At 31.4% G+C, this 20,941-nt stretch overlaps 1 protein-coding gene across 1 annotated transcript; it reads left to right on the top strand.

Moving 5' to 3' along the window:
• The first annotated feature begins 2,680 nt into the window (after window positions 1–2,680).
• LOC100805294 (phospholipase D gamma 1) lies at window positions 2,681–10,265 on the top strand. Its single transcript, XM_003529924.5, has 10 exons — window positions 2,681–4,630; window positions 4,889–5,005; window positions 5,329–5,523; window positions 6,547–6,795; window positions 6,907–6,975; window positions 7,094–7,241; window positions 8,195–8,343; window positions 8,671–8,850; window positions 9,210–9,407; window positions 9,827–10,265. Exons 1-10 carry the CDS (start codon window positions 3,086–3,088, stop codon window positions 10,118–10,120), a joined length of 3,144 nt encoding a protein of 1,047 aa, XP_003529972.1. The 5' UTR covers window positions 2,681–3,085; the 3' UTR covers window positions 10,121–10,265.
• Window positions 10,266–20,941: the final 10,676 nt, after the last annotated feature.

Below are 20,941 nucleotides of genomic sequence, written 5' to 3'. Positions count from 1 at the left end.
TATTATTATTATTAGTATTCCTCTGAAAAAAGGTGTTATTATTATCTTTTAAAAAAATAATATGATTTTAATTAATTAAGATATTAATAAATATTTTCTTTTAATGTTTATTATAATCCTAAATTTTTCGAAATCTAATTTTTATACTCAACTTATATTTTTCTTATTTCTTTATTTCTTTTCCCATTATCACATCACCCATTATATTCATCAATTTCTCTTTTTCTTTTATTTCCTTCCTAATCGTCCCAAAGATTGTTAACAAATCATTATCTTTATGCTTGAATATCATTTAATGTTGTAAACACCACTAACCGTGTGGTTGAACTAATATAGGGTTAGGTTTAACGCTTGAATATCATATGAACTATTATATTATAGTCTTTACTCACATCACTACTAATCGTTAGTCATGTCAGCAATGTATAAAAGTACAAATCAACGACAAAAAAAAAATAATAAAAAAAAAACTTTTAGTCCTTTAACTTTTTGATTTCAGTTCTTATATTTTTAAATTAATGAGTTTAATTCTTTAATTTTTAAAATATATAAAAATTTAGTATTTTCTTATATTTAAATTTAACATTTATTGATAATTTTTATAACCACAAAGTTAGAAGATGAATTAAATTTACATATTTTTAAAATTTTGAAGACTAAATTCATTGATTTGAAAATATAGAAATTATAGAAATGAAAATTAAGTTTGATGGAAAGTTCAAGTACAAAAATAGATTTTTCTAAAAAATCAAGAATATTTTTAAAAGAAATATTTTCAAGACCCAAATAAATATAAATGATAAAAATAAAAAAAAAAAATTTAAACATTAAAAATATTAATATACATTTTTTATTTGCCAATCTCAAATGTGGCAACATTTATACAATATTATATAATTATATAATAAGATTCATTTTAGTCTCAGTTGATTGGAATGAAACACGTCATAGAAGAATCCAATTGAATTGGTTGGCTTGTTTGACAATGGTAACAAGGCGGGGAGTATTTATCATATTGTGGAGGGCCAATTAGCAATGCAATCTGCATAAATAAACTATGCAGAATGTATGTATGTATGTATGCCGTACTAGGGCGTTATTTTCCGTTATTAAGACTTGAGAGCCTTAGAAAAATGTTTTGAGCTTTGACTCATACCCCAACCAACATTTAACAAATACTCACAGAGAATAAGATATTTTTTGTAGTTCCAACTTCCAACTTTTTCTATTCTCTTTTCCATGTAAAACAAAAGTGGCAATCAAACTCAAACTCAAACTCAAATGCTGTACTCTTTTATTTGTATTCTATGTAATAATTTATTTTCTCTCTCTTAGCAACCGTGTGGTATGGCGTGCTAATATGTCATTTTAATCCTAACTTTTTCAAAAGTAGTGAGATAAATGGATCCAGATTACTATAAGTGGAATAGATCATTATTATCATCTCGTTCGGCGTACGCGCCCATATATATCATTTGCTGTGAAAAATATTTTTTTTTTAATTTTTAATTTCTAATAATATTTACTATCAGAGTGAAAAATAATAAATTTTAATTACATTTTTTTAAGTGATTATAATATTAATTTTAATAATCGATTATCTTTATAATTTTATTTATTTATTAATTAATTGAGTTTGGACAAACTAAAATTATATTTATTTTTTAAAATATTTACGGGTGTGTATACTTTTAATATTATATTTAAATTATTTAAGAATAAATTGTTATTATATTTATAGCAATTATTTTAATTAATACTTTCATTTATTATTATTAACCTTATACATTACCATATGCGTCATAAGTATGCAAATATGTGTATACATATATAGATATTGTCATTTCTATTTAAAAGTATTAAGTATGAAATTTAATTTGATTTACTAAATTTATTTTTAATTTTTTTATTAAATGTTTCTTAGAATATTTTTAATATATTATTAAATTAACATTTTATATGAAAATATATATTAAGTAAAATAAATATAGAAGAACTTTTAAATTTAATTAGATTATTATAATTCGTTAAATACATTTAGTTTTATTTAAAATTAATCTTTTCATCATCATTATATACATACCCATAATTATATATATGTTTTTTATGTCAATTTATAAAATGTTAAATCTAATTTACCTATATTTAAGCTTACAATTAAATTTATTATTACATATAATAAATGTTCTTAGACTTAGAATTCGTTTGGATTAAATTTTGATAGAATTAATTTTGACAAAATTAATTTAAATAATTATCAATGATTAAAGTATGTATCTAAATTAATCTAAATTATATATTTTAAGGTCTATTTTTTATTGAAAAATGTCAAAATTAATTTTTTTAAGCTCAATTTAAACATTTAATAGCTAAATTCAAATTGACTAATAAATTGTAGCAAAAAAGCAGACCAATAATTCAATCATTTTTTATTAGCTAAACACTTTTAGGATCAATAAAACATATTCACCAAAAACAAAATGAATAAAACGAGATATTATCATTGGTAAATGAATCTTATAAATTAGAAGTATAATATATTTTTCAAATAAAGAAAGAATTAGATATATTTTATATTTTCCCCTCTTAAAAAATAGATTTTTATTTTATTTTCAAGATACTAATTTTTTTTTCAGTTAATACATGAAAAGACGCATTGTTTCAAGTTGCCAGTGTGTGGGACCAAGCTGACCTGCTATGTGTAAAAGAGAAAAAGCGATAGATCCATTCTCACGAGCTGCAATTGCAATTGCAATGCATCTTCAACTTCTTCTTCGTTGAACCTTCCAAATCATAAACCTTTCCCTCTCTTACCTCGCAAATTTCTTCTCTTTCATACAAGTTCCTTCTTTTTATTGGTATTATTACCATCATCAATCTCCAAAGTTTTCCATCAAATTTTCACGCGATTAGTTTCAATTCAGCACATTTATTTTTCCTCTATGTTTCATTCTGCCGTGTGCTATCAATACCCTTTGTGTCAATTCCATCTGGGGTGTGGCCCTTTTGCATGAAAGATCAAATCTTGAAGTTCAACTGATAAATAATCCAATTCAATTCTGAGTTGTTGTTGTTGCTTTGATCAATGGACAATTATGGTTCTTCACAACATCCATATGGGTATCCCAACCCTTATTCATACCCTCCTCATGATCCATATGCTCAACCACCATATCCATATCCATATCCATATCCATATCCATATCCACATCCAACAAACCCTCCTCATAATAACAACTCAAACTACCCATACCCCCCACCTCCTCCACCACCACACTCCTCATCCCCTTATTCTAGCCCCATAAACTATTCCTCATACCCTCCTCCTCCTCCTCCTCCTCCTCCTCCTCCATCTACCTCATCACATGGCTCCTTTGACTATCCTATGCCTCAGCCACCTCACACTTATCCTTACCCTCACCGAGTCCCTCCAGAATGGAGTGTCACAACAGGAGGTGGAGTGTCTCACTCTCACGCTAGTGATAGTTATAACCCTCCTCACTCTGCTGCTTACCCTACTTTGGATGATCTCATGAGCAATGATAGGTTGTCAGATAATAATAACCTCCCAAGTGCACCTCCCTTGACACATTCCCCACCAATTCTATATCTTGATAGGAGGGATGAGTTTTATGGTTATTCTAGCTACTCCTCCTCAAGTTTGGATCAGGGGGATCCTTCTAGGCTCTCAGATAATAATGATGACTCAGTGAATAGTGAGAGTTTGCAGATTGTGCCGGCTCAGCACAAAGGATCTCTGAGGGTTTTGCTCCTCCATGGGAATTTAGATATTTGGGTTCATGGAGCCAAAAACCTTCCAAACATGGACATGTTCCACAAGACGTTGGAGGACATGATTGGTAGATTCCCCGGTACTGTTGCGAGCAACAAGATTGAAGGAACGGTAAGCCGGAAGATTACTAGTGATCCTTATGTGACAATTTCTGTGTCAAATGCTGTAATTGGTAGGACTTTTGTGATTAGCAATAGTGAGAATCCTGTGTGGGAGCAACATTTCTATGTTCCTGTTGCACACCATGCTGCTGAAGTTCATTTTGTTGTGAAGGACAGTGATGTGGTGGGTTCACAGCTCATTGGCGTTGTGGCAATTCCTGTGGAAAAAATATACTCAGGGCAAAAGGTACAAGGGACCTACCCTATCCTGAACAGCAATGGTAAGCCTTGTAAGCCAGGTGCTGTTTTGATGGTATCCATTCAGTACATTCCAATGCATACACTTATCATGTATTACCAAGGAGTTGGAGCTGGTCCTGACTACATTGGGGTTCCTGGCACATATTTTCCATTGAGGAAAGGTGGAACAGTTACTCTATACCAAGATGCTCATGTTCCAGATGGTTGCCTCCCTAATGTTGTGCTTGATAATGGTGTGTATTATGCTCATGGAAAGTGTTGGCTTGACATCTTTGACGCCATAAATCGAGCTAAGCGTTTGATTTACATTACGGGGTGGTCGGTGTGGCACAAAGTTAGGCTGGTAAGGGATCCTGGAAATCCATCAAAGTTCACCCTGGGTGATATTCTGAGGTCTAAGTCATCGGAGGGAGTAAGAGTGCTTCTCCTTATTTGGGATGACCCTACATCAAGAAGCATTCTAGGTTACAAAGTGGTTAGTAAAGCAATTTTTTGGTGTTACCTATTACTGCATTTCTGTTTTGGGGAGGATTAGGTGTGTGTTTGGTTTATTGTTTACACTCATTCCAAGTCAGTTGAACAGGAAAGAATGTGTTGGATTATCTTGAATGTCAATTTGAGCTTTACCAATGGAGATCCAAACACACTATAGGACTTGATTGGCAATTGTCTGCATGTGGACATTTTTGCTGTATGTGGTTATCTTAAGTATGTCATTCTATTTCTTTTGAAGGATGGTGTGATGGCAACTCATGATGAGGAAACTAGACGATTTTTCAAGCACTCTTCTGTGCACGTGCTGCTTTGTCCTCGCATTGCTGCAAAACGTCATAGCTGGGCCAAACAAAAGGTTTGGCTTGACAATCATTCTACTCACATCGAAATACTTTTATTTATTGTCTCCCTTGATTCATTGCATTATAAGAATTTAAATGATGTTCTCCTTTGCCCAGTTCAGCATACTTTATGTAGCACATATTACTACTGATAGGTTGATCCCATTTGGTAGTTTGCCGAACTTTTTCTCATAAAAATTCAGCATTTATGGCAAGGTTCGGTTTTAGTAGGTGGTACTTTATCTTCATTTTTACGTTGGATCTCTAAATATGTTTTTGCATAGTTCTACAATTTCAGTTCTAGAGTTCCACATTAATTTCTTCTTCCATTTATCAGGAAGTTGGAACAATATATACACATCATCAGAAAACTGTAATTGTGGATGCTGATGCCGGAAATAACCAAAGAAAAATAGTAGCATTTGTTGGCGGACTTGATTTGTGTGATGGGCGATATGATACTCCCCACCATCCTCTGTTTAGGACGCTGCAGACACTGCATAAGGATGACTATCACAACCCTACTTTCACGGTAATATATATTTCGGTTTGGTTGCATGATCACTATTCCACATTCATTTGATAAAAAATGAATGACAAAAGTGTGTAGAATAAAACCACAAACACAAAGGTATATAACTCCAAATTTTAGTAGTTCTAGAAGAAACCAAATTACAACAAAGAAATATTTCTGTATTCTTGTATAGGGGAGATTAAAAGAGATTATTTTTGAAATGCATTCAGTGATCAGTTCAACACACTTTAAACAGTAAAATTAGCATTGCCAATGACATGTATAACCTATTATGTAAAGTGTTGGTTCTATCTAGCTTTGAACGTGTAAATTTACTTCATATTTGTTGCACATCTAAAACGCTCCTGCAAATTTATGACAGAGATGGTATCCTAGTTTAGCTTTAGAATCTTGCAACAATTCGAGGCAGAGGAAGACCCAAAAAGACTATAAGAGAGATTATCAAAAAGGATCTCGAAATTAATGGTTTGGATAGAAGTATGGTACTTGATAGAACATTATGGCGGAAGTTGATCCATGTAGCCGACCCCACCTAGTGGGATAAGGCGTTGTTGTTGTTGTTGTTGTTGTGAAGTATGTAGCTAGGAACCAATAAGGGGGCATTTGGTAAATTGAAAGTTTTTACTTTCACAAGAATCTTAAAGTGGGAAACTATGATTTTCATTTATGTATGCAATTAATAAAAAATTGATTCCCAGAAACTATGATTTCTGGGAATCAATTTTAGCTCACTTTCTCGCAAAAACATTCCCAAAGAAGGAACAAGAATCCAACTTGCCCGTGTGGAGAGAAAGTTTTAGTTATGTGTTTTACATGAATTATTAATTCCCAGGAAGCATATTAATTCTAACCATACGTATTTTACACATTCTCCCCGTAATCATAATTCCCAAGAATCGACTTTCCCAGGAATCATGTTTTCTGGGGATGAAAAAACTTCTCCCTTACCAAACACCCCCTAAGTTTCAATTTTAAAACAAAGTTCAAAGCAAGAAGAACAATTTATTCTGATGATGACAGGGTAATACTGGTGGTTGTCCACGGGAGCCATGGCATGACTTGCATTCTAAAATTGATGGTCCAGCAGCTTACGATATTTTGAAAAACTTTGAGGAGCGCTGGTTAAGAGCCGCAAAACCAAAAGGGATTCAAAAGTTGAGGAGTTCATACGATGATGCGTTGCTTAAGCTAGACAGAATCGGAGATATTATTAGTTCATCTAATGCTCCTAGTGTCGGTGATGATAATCCTGAGTCATGGCATGTTCAGGTATTTACTCAATTAGTACTGAATAAATATTTAGAATTTCTAGAAGCAGTTTATTTTCTCATTTACACTAGTTAAATGTAACTATTTAATGTACATGCTTTTGGAATACAGATATTCCGTTCAATTGATTCAAGTTCTGTCAAGGGGTTTCCAAAGGAGCCAAAAGATGCATCAAGCATGGTGAGTGAAAGATTTTAATGTTTCTAAGTTTTCTTACACGTGCTAGATTTCAATTCGTCATACTTGAGCCATCTTAGGTGTGATGATGGGATAGTTAAACATTACTGTGTTTTTGCAGAATCTAGTATGTGGGAAGAATGTGCTGATTGACATGAGCATACATACAGCATATGTAAAGGCCATTCGTGCTGCACAACATTACATTTATATAGAGAATCAATATTTCATTGGGTCTTCATATAATTGGAGTCAACATAAAGACCTTGGTATGGAACTCCTCTTCTGAACACATGTGGCTTGTTTGCTTCAAGATTTCCTTCTTTTAGTGTGCTGAAGATTTTGTAGAACATAAATAGATTATCCCGGTATATCAGCTTTTGTATGGATAAAGCGTCCAATGCCAAAATCCATTATGTAGAACTATTTTACGAATTAAACTGAATGAATTGAAAATTATATTAAAGAAAAAATATCATTTCCTTTCAAATCTATGATGTGTTATGTTTTGTGCATTTTATATATATCATATTCTCTAGAAATTACATGAGTATGTCATAGCTGGTCTGATATATCTATTTTCATATCTTTAAATTATTTGTAGCCAAAGCTCACTGAAATATAAATCCCCATGGTTTCCTTTAAAAGTTAATAAAGTGAAGATTTAACGTTTGCATTTGTATTTTCAGATGTGTGATCAAATATTTAGTGCCTTTTATACATTAATGACAAGCCTCCGCCTATAAACTGTATCTTTTCTGTGTTCTTTTTCTTTGGCTACATTGATGACAAGGAGGTTTGAACCTATGACCTCTTGCAAATTACTTGAACTCCTCACCACTAGACACTCCTAGTGTTTTTCTGTATAACATAACATGGTGAAGATGAATAATTAATGAGGTTAATTACATTTATTTCAAATATCTCCTTTCAATGTTAAAATTTGTTACATTTAGAGAGAGATAGAGAACTGATAGAAATCATAATTGTGTTTTCATTATTTGATGATTACAACAAAGGTCTATATATAGAGCAGAGTTCACAATGAGGCCTAACTCTGACTCTAACAATTACTAACTGATTCTGTTAGTAACTAACAGAATCACAGCATACTAACTAACTGAGAAGAGACAGCTAATAGTAATCACAAACAGTTTTTACAACTAACTGAAAACTAACTGAATTTAAGACTTCTCTCTAACAAAATTGCATGTTTTTGCAGGTGCTAATAATTTAATTCCTATGGAAATTGCGCTGAAGATTGCTGCAAAGATAAGGGCAAATGAGAGATTTGCAGTGTACATTGTTATTCCAATGTGGCCAGAGGGTGTTCCAACTGGTGCTGCCACCCAAAGAATTCTATTTTGGCAGGTATGCTACCTCGCAGAAGATAAAGGCCAACTTTCATATTATGCCACTTGAATTCTTGCTAATAAATTGAGATTTTGAATGCTCAGTTGATCTGTTGATTTCTCTACTCATCAGAATATAAGAAATTACTTAAACTTGTGTGAAGCTGGAACCACTAATTTATAAGTGGATTGTAGTTATGTGAATTCTGGCCCCAGAATATACACTAAAAGTATCGTGTCTTCCCTACTTCTCTTACTATTTTAGTTAAAGATGTTGCTTCCAAAATATAGTTTTCTTTTTTATAGTTTCATACTTACTATGAATTTTATTTTATAAAAATTTCAGCATAAAACAATGCAAATGATGTATGAGACAATTTACAAGGCTTTGGTTGAAGTTGGGCTTGAAACAGCATTCTCTCCACAAGACTATTTGAACTTTTTTTGTCTTGGCAATAGGGAGGCCATAGATATGTACGAGAATATCACTGTGTCTGGAACTCCTCCGCCAGCAAATAGTCCACAAGTATGAATTTTATTCTCTCCATCCCCTCTTCCCTTTTCAGTTACATTTTTCTGCTTCCATAGTGCCATGAAACAGTGATTCGTATATAGTTATAGATATCTAGTACCGATGAATAAAAAAAAGTTGCTTCCAAATAGCTCGTTATAAACTGTTATTTTGTTGTGTAAACTGTGAAAAGCTGTTATATTATTTATCCAAATGTCTTAATTGTTTTTTCTTAATTCTGTGAAATGCTTGTCTTACTAGTAAAACAAATATTCTAACAATCAATATAAGCATCTTAGTCGTCTGTTTTGTGGCATGCAATCTCCCTTTGGTGAATGCAATTTTAAACTTGTGTACCGGTGCTCTTTGTCCAGGCATTTAGTAGAAACAATCGCCGTTTCATGATTTATGTTCATTCAAAAGGCATGATAGTTGATGATGAATATGTCATATTGGGGTCTGCAAACATCAACCAGCGCTCTATGGAAGGAACAAGGGACACCGAGATTGCAATGGGTGCGTACCAACCTCATCATACCTGGGCAAGAAGCCAGTATCATCCTCGTGGGCAAGTAAGCATTTTTTAAGTTTGTACTTAGTGGCTTCTCACATTTACTTTAAGCCTTTATGACAACCACTGATTGAAAAATGAATAGTTGAAGTTGTGATAAATTACATGTATAACAAATTATGCACGTTTCACTTTAGGTGAGTTAAATCCAATCAACCAGCCAACGTGACCCTCTTGATCCTCAGGCCACAAAACCACCTTTGGCTTTACTTTGGTTTCTCTAATGTTTCTCTAATTCCCTCGAATACAAATATGCATGTCAATCTAACTTTTAAGGAACTAAAAGTTCTTAATTTAGCGTCTCTGTTTTACTAATATATATGTTTCTGGTACGAAGGGAAAGAATATGGGTTGTGAACCACACAGTTAGTTTTACATTTTGTTAATATTAATACACATTTCCTGACCAATACCATGCAGATCCATGGATATAGGATGTCACTTTGGGCTGAACATACGGGTACGATTGAAGACTGCTTCTTACAACCAGAGAGCCTTGAATGTGTTAGTAGGATTAGAACAATGGGTGAGCTGAACTGGAAGCAATTTGCATCAAATGATGTAACAGAAATGACAGGGCATCTGCTCAAGTACCCGGTAGAAGTCGATCGAAAGGGTAAGGTAAGATCCCTCCCGGGCCACGAAGAGTTTCCGGATGTGGGAGGAAAGATTGTAGGATCATTCATTGCCATTCAGGAGAATCTAACCATTTGATTACTTTTTTACATTCACGTTGCTGGCCATTAGGATAGGAATAGGATGAATGTAAATCACTGGTGTGCATGTAACTTAATTAAATGATAACTTTTTTTTGGGCCAATCATCATTCATATAAATAATCACACACGTTAACATTTAACATTTTCTGGTGAACAATCTACACAAGAGAAATCACTTTGGTGATATCTTGATTCAATTAATCTTTTTAAATGCTAAATAATTAAAATGATATACCATAAGTGAATTCTAAACATTGATGCACTAAATTCAAACTTAAAATGTTTCTTGAGTAAATTATTGTAACTTTATTTATTTATTTATTTTAAATTTAGAAGTTCATTATTATTATTTTAATATATTGCAGTGGCCTCTAAAAATAACAACAAACACATAAATGATGCATTTAAATTTATACCTACTATCCCACAACATGAAATATGTGCATGATACTCCTAAAATGCATAACCCAATTAACACATCAAATTGTTATGCCTGCACCTTAGCGTTACTCTACATGTGTTTCAATTGTCATATTAATTTGATGTTACTAATCACCCTTTATATCATTGTTCATTCTGTTATAATGTGATAATCTTATTTTGTTTTTTCAAAACATTATCCAAACATCATGCATGAATAAGTATGGGGTTGCTCTGATACCAAATGTTGGGATTTAATTTCAAATATATGGATTCAATCAATCAACCTAATTTCTTTCTAACAGTAACAGACAATTATCAATCCTAATCACATGTTTTCCATTCATGTAGAGAAAGAGAAATTACTATACAAAAATGAATAGAATCTTTTTGTGTCCTCATGCTCAAGATCATGATAAAATATGTATACAGAAGTTGGATTAGCCCTAATAGAATGATGATGAAATCTCTTTGTGCATAATATTCTGTATTTTCTCTATTCTGATCGGTGACGGGATAAAGAGAAACTGTGTTGTGACTCCTTTGTACAAATGTGGGCCATAACCCCTATTGTCACATTTCGCTCAAAGGGTTGAAGGGAGATAGTGCATCTGTTAATCCCACATTTGATCATTATAATTTGGCCATCAAATATTACTTGTATCTACATAATTATCATTTCATAACATATATGTCTTCAGTCATATTTTTATATTAATTAAACCTATTTAATATTTTAACTAATTATATAATGATCCTAACTCATTATATATATATATATGACCCAAAATTACTAATAAAATCTTTTTTCATTCTTTTTCCTTGCTTGTATACATATAAAACCCCACTTGCTACGGTAAATGCTACATATTATTCCTCACTCCTTATCAGGAGACTAGATGACGGCCGGGAACACCATGTTGTGTAAAATTGTAACTTAGAGAGTTACTAAGCTTGATATGAAATCAAATCATCATCTGGATTGTGTTCCATTTTCTGATCTCAGCAATTATATGTGGATCTGTTATTTTATTTATCTCAAGTATTACTGTTCTTAGTTCTCTTGACGGATGCTGTTATATTATTTAATTAATTTACCTTTTTCTTGATCAATTGCATAATTTCACGAAACTATAATATGAATTTCACTTAGTTTCCAATAACTAAACATCAATGTTTCCGTCTTGAAGGAGAAAGCAGAGGCTTGATTAGACTCTCAATGAAAGTTGTAATTTTCTACCTAAATTTCTTTGATTAATTGACATTCCGTTTTACCTAATAATAGTAAGGAAACCTTTTTGTTATGTTACCAAATTATTAATAACAGGTGGCGTAGTGTGTTAATTGACTACTTATCCTTATAAATGTGACGTTGGCATATTATTAAGAGTAACTTTATTCTCAGTTGCTCAAGCACTTTTTCTTATTGAACATTCACATCTTCTCTCAAAATATCATTAAATAAAGCTGAGGAGGGGTTCTTAATAAGGACAGATTCCTCCTCATTTAAGGAACCGCTCCTTACATCGAAGAAGAAGAAGAAAGCTGCACTTGAGTCTCACTAGTTGTTTATATGTTGAACTTTTATTTTCAAAGTAGGAGTTGATATAACACATGTCACCAAAAAATGGCAGAGACAACAACGTTACATTAATGAAGAAAAAAAGTTGCTTAAATTATATATATAAAAAAATTATGCTCATAAAAAAGTTAAAAATAATTACGGTAAGCAACGCATTAGACTTGCATCGTTAAAGATACTCTAGTCCATCCTCTCACAATACAATGTTATCTAACTTCAAACCTTTCATTTAGATACAAACATGGTTTTGCTTTGACTACTCTGACCCCTTCCTCCTAATATACTGTCATATGAATTTTTAATTGTGACAACAAAAATAACTAAAGTCCTACCAGTTCAATCTAATTGGGATTTGAGTTTGTTAACTCTTCGGTCTGTTTGAGGTTACATTTTGTTGTGTCTGGACGTCATTTAATATTTTATTCAATAATGTAGTAGCTTTAGAAGGGTGCTACTATTAGTGAGGATTTCATTAAATGCAATTGGGGTTGAGAGCTTTGCGGTTTGCATGAATTGAATTGAAAACACAATTAAATAGTAAATGCAATTGAGTTGAGAACTGCATTTCAAAGTCAAAAGGTGAAATGAAACTATGAACAAGTTGCAACAGGTAAGAAAAAAAAACCCATTGCCCTTTCTTTCATCTCCTTTTTGTTTTTTTCGTAGGTAATAAAGTTTTCTATAAAAAAAACACAGTTAAGTATTTCCTTATTTTATTACACATAGTAAAGAAAAATTCCTTTATAACAGTATTTAAGATAAAGTAAAATGTTTTGTCACCTATTTTTCACTTCACAATTCTTCCTTCATGTTGTAGAGTTAAAAGTATTTGACTATAGGTTACAGAAATTAGTACCATTAGCATCTGGATGGACCCAAAGTTCATCCTCCAAGTTGGGCCACTCTACCCTCTTTAGATTTATGGTCAGTAGAAAGACTGCCACAAAGGCCAGAAAACCAAAATCAAAAGAGACCAACAGAAAGACACAACAAACCAAGCTCCAACTCAAAACTAATGCAACTTTATGAGAAAGATACTAGACCGATCTAGTGGCAGCAAATTTTCCAGCATATTCTCTGCTACCACATGGGCCATTCTGTTTAATTTTTTGAGAAACAAACCAATTGCAATACCAATCTTCAAAGGCAAGAGTTTTCATTTGCAGATATTGAATAATGACCTCTATATTCCTGCAGGATTTGTGACCCCCTTAGCGTGTGGCAGAGGTTTGCATTATCTTATGTTTTGAAAAATAACTTCCTAAAATTGCAAGGACTGTCTGTGTCAGAAGGGCGAGCATCTCATGCCACAAAAATTGAGTTAGCTAATATTTTCCTGTGTGTTCCACTAATAAAAGGATCATTCATGTGGTCTCTTATCACCACCGTTATTGCACCCTGACAATGTTTGCTATAGAAAGACATCAAAGTTGAGCTTATATGCTCAACGCCAAAGTGGAGATCAACTTTCTGGTCATACTATAGCTATGAGTGAAAGGATAATATGGTGTGTCTGAATGTGATATGTTAGTCACTAGCCTTACATGGTATTCTGAAAATGGTTGGTATACCTATATATATTGAGTACTTAGATTGTATTGTATGTATGAATACCTTATGTTATATAATATGGTTGACAGATAATCATGTCCTTTAAATATGTGATCAAAGATTCAATCCTCAAGTATATATGTATGAAATAATATCTATCAAGAAAAGTTAATTTCTTAAATGGATATCAATATCTCAAAATAGAAATGATTACCTACCCTGTACTTAATAAATCACTTCATGCAAAACATAAATTTGTTGAGGGATTATTTACTATGCTACTAAGTGAAACAAAATGCTATTTCACTCTTTTCCATCTTAGGTGTTTTTAAAAAAAATATTTTTGCTTACTGAAGTTACAATGTTAATAATATTTATATTTTGCCATGTCATATCCATACTGTAGTTTTCAAGGCCTTAAGAAAAATACTGTAGTTTTCAAAAAAATTGTTATTGACCCAACAAACAGAAGTTTTGCATTCTTTGTCTTAAGCTCTTCTAGCCAATCAAACAGTTAGGCGCCAAATTCATTTGTGTTCTGGCCCTTTGGCAGCAATTGCAGATCAGATCGAGCCGTAATAAAATGGTTCGGTCTATCAACATTTAAGAGTGTGTTAAATTATTCCTAACTCTTTGGTGGCAAAATGGGCAACTAGCTAGCTAGAACTTTAAAGTTTTAACTAACTGCCCACTTTAATTCTTTTTTGCAAAGGATAACGATCATAACATCATGACAATGAGAGGGAATTTTCTCACTCGCAATGGTATAATCTGATTCAACTCAGATTAATCAAATATTCAATATAACAGCCTGATATGTGTGGCTCAAAACTACTATATACAGGGAGAGAAATTGAATTAAATTACGTAATTATGAGAGGGAATTTTACTATTGATGTATTTTAAGAGAATATCTAATTATACCTTCTTAAGGTACTCACATTAAAAAAATGTATACATTAACAAACCTTAAAAACATTGTTAACTTACATATATATAGTTATTGTTTAATATTTTTTTATTACCATGTTATTAGTTGAAAGTGTTTATTGACTTTTTCAATGATTAATCTTGATCATGGAACTTAATTATCCACCTTTAGTAAAAAAATTTCCTCCCAACCATATTTTATCCATTTGTAAGACTTAAACCCAAGACTTACTCAAACGACCAAGCCAGTACCACTCTCTGCCCTTGTAGCCATGCCCACCTCCACAGACTCCAGATCTGTTTGCCTTCACCACCGTGGCTGCCTTGATGATGCATCACAATGCTTTTGTTCGTTCATGAATTTCAATTTTCCTTCATGGCTGTAAGCAAAGACACTGATGTACTAAAAATTTGGAATTTTAATCTCAACCGTGAAATTTTAAATTATAATCTAACAGTTAAAATTAATTCTTCTCTTTTTTATTTTAATTTTTTTTTTATATTTGAAACATCTCATATATATATATATATATATATATATATATATATATGATAAACTCACCCACAAGTAAAAAAGTGATAAAGCACAACAATTGACAGTGTTGAGCTTTAGGATGAACCTAGTGCCATAAAGCTCGGAATATTGAAATAGAAATATTAAATAAAATAATAGTTGATGAAATGTATAATAGTGCAATTTGATTCTTATTCAATATTAATGGCTAAATTAGATGTTGAGTAAAGATACATGACGTCCCAAATGAGCAATTTAATTAATGTTTTGCAATTCTGATTTGTGTCCACAAGAGACTATATATACTATTGGTAGAGGAATATGGAGGTTGAATGTGGGCTGGTTCGATCTCTTCTAGCGTTCCGCAAGAATAGATTCGTAACACTTAACATAACATACTCAGAAGATGGCCTGTCCTCAATGAAATGTCAATCATTTCATTTCTGTCGAAACTAAAGAGTTGAAGATGATCCAGTCCGTTCATTATCTGCGGCTAAGGGAGAGAGGGAGAGGGGTCCGTCCCCACCAGTGGATAAGCTCTTTGAGTTTCGGACCCCCCCTCACTTGTTAATTTCCTTTCTTTGTAGGATGGAAGAGCCTTTTGCTAGAAGCCAACAAGTTCCAAAAATGAATAAATTTTAATTTTAATTTTATACCTTTTTCAGTTTCATCTCTTGTTCATGAATAAAGTTTATATTTTTTAATTCTTTTCTATTTTTCTAAATAAACTTATTCTTAGGGTATGTTTGATTTTCCGTTACAACGTTACATTTGATACAAAAGTCATTTTATCATGAGGACTTTTGCTTTTATTTTTGTCTGTTAGATTTGTATTATTAAAATACGTGCCACAATGTTTTCAGGTGTAAAACAAACATGTACTAGTTGTACTTTCAACTTTTTAATTTCAGACAAATGTTATTTATGTAATAGTTTATATAAAATTTTGTACATTAATATTTTCTTTTGTGCTTATTTTTCTTTGCACATCATTAATTATATATTATAATGAATTAATGATAAAAAGATATAATATTTAGTTATTAAATAAATTATTGTATGAAATATATGTATCATATCTATGATCAACTGTAAATCTTCTAATATCTCTTCAAACCCTATGAATAATAATAATAAAAAAAATCTTTCTTAAAATATTCAGTTTTGTTTTGTAAGTAAAAAGTGAATGCTGCAGAATGACTAATGAGAGGGTGAGCCCAGCTCATCATGGTTGCTGTTTAAAATAAAATAAAAAATATATATATTATTTGAGTATGTCAGTGTATCACCTTACCTTTTGATTGTATTTTCAAAAAGTCAAAACGTGCTAAAATTTGTTGAGTTTCTAAAATTTGTTCGTAGTAATAAAATATTTCAACTTAACGTATTTACTTAATAAATATATATATATATATATATATATAAAATAAAAAAGAATGTATCAATAATGTAAAGATTCTTACACTTTTATTAAATTAAAAATTGTCTACTTTTATAATAAATATTTTTAAAATTATATTTAATTTTTTTACTAGATGATAATATAAAATTTTTTATATAGACTATACGTGAAAATTAAACTAAAAAAATAATATTTTTTTAGGCATTATTGTTTTGGGCCTTCTTCTTGTTCATATTTGGTTATTGTCAGGAAATTACTAGGATAGGGTTGCTAATGGTGGCAGATTCAGTCAATGCATGTCGTGGGGGCGTAGATGATTTCCATGGCTTAACCTCCACGAGAAAGAAGACTAGGGTTACGCTAACTAAGGAAGAAACTAACGAACAAAGTTTGGAGCTTTTCGTGAGAAACCATGCTTGGTAAGGGAAAGTGAGGTTAGGAACCTAAGACCACACAATGATTCTCCTATTAGTAGAGAAGGGAAACACTTATATCTCTAGGAAATATGATATGTTTATTGATTGATTTGATATAGTATATCAAATTTCAAAATTTATATTCAAATTCAAAGTGATTGAAGTTAGATTAATTATAGTATTTAAAAGAAATTTAAAAATATAAAATATGTAATAATTTACTAAAAGAAGCAAATTGATCTTAAGAATATTTTTTTTTGAGAACGAAAAATTAAATTTATATATAATAAGAAAATGAACGTGACGTAAAATTAAATTATTTAGCTAGTACACTATAATCAACATTGTTTTTACTGCATCAAAATCCATAATGATGAGTGGTACTTATTCATGCATATCACCGTGGATGATTTTCTTTTTAAAATAAATACTTGCGCTATAAAATAAATCTACTTTTGAACTTTTTTTTCATGCACTGTGAGAAAGACCATCCCTTTCTGGGGGTCTATGAAAAAGTGCCGATTAATGTTTGATGCATAGTTAATCCTTATATAGAAATTATTTTTTTTAAGGGTAAAATGGACAAGAGATATGATATCATAGTTAGAATGCTAAGATATGTGTAGAAGAATGAAAATGTTATAATGGGAGAATCAGGGGGCGCAATTCGCAGCTTCTTCACCTTATTGCTGTGTTATTATTTTTATGCCTGTTGCTTAGTGCACAAGCCGTCTTTCCCACTCAATTTGATTAAATAAACAAATGACACCAAAGCTTATATTATGATATATCTGTTAAGAATAGTCGCACATGGTAATTCATGAACATGATAAGTGCTTATATAGCTGGGTAGACCACCCCCTTATGAATCGGTTTTTAAGGGGACCTTTCGAATGTCTTTACTGCACTATAAAATTTAATAATATCTGCATTAAATATTTAGAAAAGAAAAAATTGTTGTTCACAGTGATTTTACTTTACAGACGCAATATTAATGTCTTCTGCATGTGGATAATATTTGTGTGGCCTTGTATTTACAAAAATTGAAATTATATATGATTTATTTGTGAAAAACAATTTTAAATTTGTAATACTCATAGGAATTTAAGGCAAGAAAATATGTATATCTTGAAGCTTGCTCATCTGAAATTAAATGTGTTTAGTTTAATTTATTTATAAAAAAAAAAATCAAAGATTTTCACCAACTTATTAAAAAGTTTAAAAACATACCAATGTTTCTTAAAATTTACAACTATTCCAAATAAACGCTCAATACATCAAAATGTTATTTTTTTTAAGAAAGTGTTGAATGTCGATATTCTGCTAATGTAAATAATTTTTTTATAAGTTTTTAGGTAATTATTATAAAAATTAATCAATTTATAATACATAATAATATATATGTGATCGGGTAACTATATAAATTTTTATACACAATCAATTTATTTCATTCAAATTCTAAAAGAATTTGTAATTATCTTACTGTAGACATTATATTTTTACAATGAATTTGGATTTTTTATAACAAATAAATAAAAAGAGAAAGAAAGAAGTATAAAATAAAAACAAGTCTTCTAACGGAAAGAAGTATAGAAAATAATATTATAAAATAAATAATATAATTCTTTTTCTTATAACGAGGGAGTTCGTGTCTTTTTACATTTAAAAATAATAAAATAAAAGTAATATTAGGTAGTTTTTAGCATTGAGTGGGTGTATGTTGGTTAAAAAGAGTAGTCATAGAAATAAATAAAAAAATTGAAAAGTTTATTTTAGGAATAAAATGAGGAAAAAAAATGTGAGCACTAAAATATCCTAATATTTTTATTAATAGTATAGAAATATAACTAGTTTATCGGTTTCAATCACATATCAGGCAAGTGAGAAGAAGTGGCACATTTCATTATTAATAATTGTTTCGAAATGGTAAAACTGGTAAAAAGGTGATTTTTTTTTTATAAGTTAAGCTAATTTACACAGATTTATATAAATGTCATCGTGAGTATCATAAACAAACCGGCAAAGATAGTTTTAAAACCAAGGCTCTTTAGGGAAACTAAGAATATTCTTGGTCCTTCTCTCTGCTGCTAATGAAAGGAATAATCAAGTTAATACGTATATTACATAATATGTGAAAAATGCAGTATTACTCATGTCTTTGTATGTGTCGCTAATTAAATACCTCAAATTCGGAAAACAATTGGGATAAAATTCTCTTTGTTTCTCTGTCTCTGCCTAAAAGTAATTAAAGTTAGACTTATCTCCCCACTAGAGAGACAAAGAAAAGAAAACATCTCTGTTTGTTTTCTCTAATGAGCAAAGGATCCTAATTAAATCCTAATCCCAAATTAACATGATTTTTCAGCCGATACCACACAAGTTTCAATTTTATAAGAGAAGTGTGTCCTTGGAGAGAATATGTTACATATATGTCAACGGTTGAAACATGAGCACACACACGTGGACATTTGAACGTAAAGATTCTAAGTACAAATATACAACAATTAGTAACATCTGGGAAAACCATAACTAGAAACACATCACATCCCATCTCACAACACAAGTTCGATACGACAAAACTCTTTTAAAGAAAATTTATTCTCATTTTAAATAAACATTGTCAGATCATGAGCTTCAATTCAATTCCCCTCATTACACATATCATTGTCAAACCTAAAAGAAATTCTGAAAAATAAATGAAGGAAAGGACGTTACAAAACGTGTTCATTTATTGCAAACGGTGCAACAAAAAGAGCACTCAAAGTAACCCTCCAAGGGCCAAAATGCAAACATACATACATAACATAACATTATAACATTATAACAACACGATCCTCAACAAATTTATACACACTACTTAACGATTTATCATGACCCAATAGCTCTATAAAGTTAACCAAGAAAAAAAAAAGATTTCATGCATCCGATACCATTCATTTTCTCTCTCTCTCTCTCTCTCTCTCTATGTTAATCTTGCTTCACGTTTTCTCCGGGCCAAGCAAACCAAAACCAACAAAGTGGTTCGTGTCCAACAACGTGGGACCCCTGCGAAACCCCCACGTGTCGAAGGGTAAAAGTGGTGCCCCACCTGTCGACGAGCCAGAGAGTGAAACGTGTCCTTCTGGACTCTCGCGCGCAGAAGGACCACTTTGGAAAGGCCGGCTCGAGAACGGTGCATAAACGGTCCCGTAGGGTCCACCCATTGCCCTCACACTCCTACCCTTTGGGTCCCGCACCCACCCTCACATGACCCATCAGGTGGACCCACCCACCCTCACCAACAAAAAGAAAAAAGAAACACACATCACACCTTCTCTATTTTAAAACAACAAAAGATTTTTCTTATCACTGATTTTAAGGTCACACTCTCCTACTTGCATAAATTTCACCCTCCCTAGCTTAAAATTGAAAATTAAGGAAAAGGACTCTTGTATACTTGGTGTGTTCAGTTGTGTGAAATAAAAAAAAAAGTAAAATTCATATTATTTTTTTAATTTTTCTCCCGATCTTCTTTTTCTATAACCAAACCAAGGACAAGTTTTTTTGGAGCTGTTTATTATTTAGAATTAAAGTTTTGTACATAAAAAAGGTTGAGAAAGGTTAAAAACATTCTCTAACATAGTTTTCTAAATATAATATATATTTTGTATTGATTAAATTTATTACAATTGTAAATTTTAGTTTGTTTAACGTCATATTAAAGGAATTTTTCTTGATTTTATAATTTTTAACAAACTTTAATTATGATAGAGAGTGTTAGGAAAAAAAATAATTAAAGGATGTGACCAAAAAATTTATATTAAAAGATAGAAATAACAGAGATTATTGAGAGAGGTGTTAATTGAGTGAAGTAAAATAAAATATCACATGACAGATTATATACTCGAGATTTTACTCGTGAGGTAAGGTAAAGTAAATGTAAATATATCTACGAATATTCTTTGAATCCATATGTTTACTCTACCTAAACTGGGACACCATTTTCTTTCCCTAAATTTATC

The sequence above is a fragment of the Glycine max genome, chromosome 7 (assembly GCF_000004515.6).
Source record: "Glycine max cultivar Williams 82 chromosome 7, Glycine_max_v4.0, whole genome shotgun sequence".
Classification (NCBI taxonomy): domain Eukaryota; kingdom Viridiplantae; phylum Streptophyta; class Magnoliopsida; order Fabales; family Fabaceae; genus Glycine; species Glycine max.
Note: the sequence above shows the minus strand (reverse complement) of the source record. Positions and strands in the feature narration are given on the sequence as shown.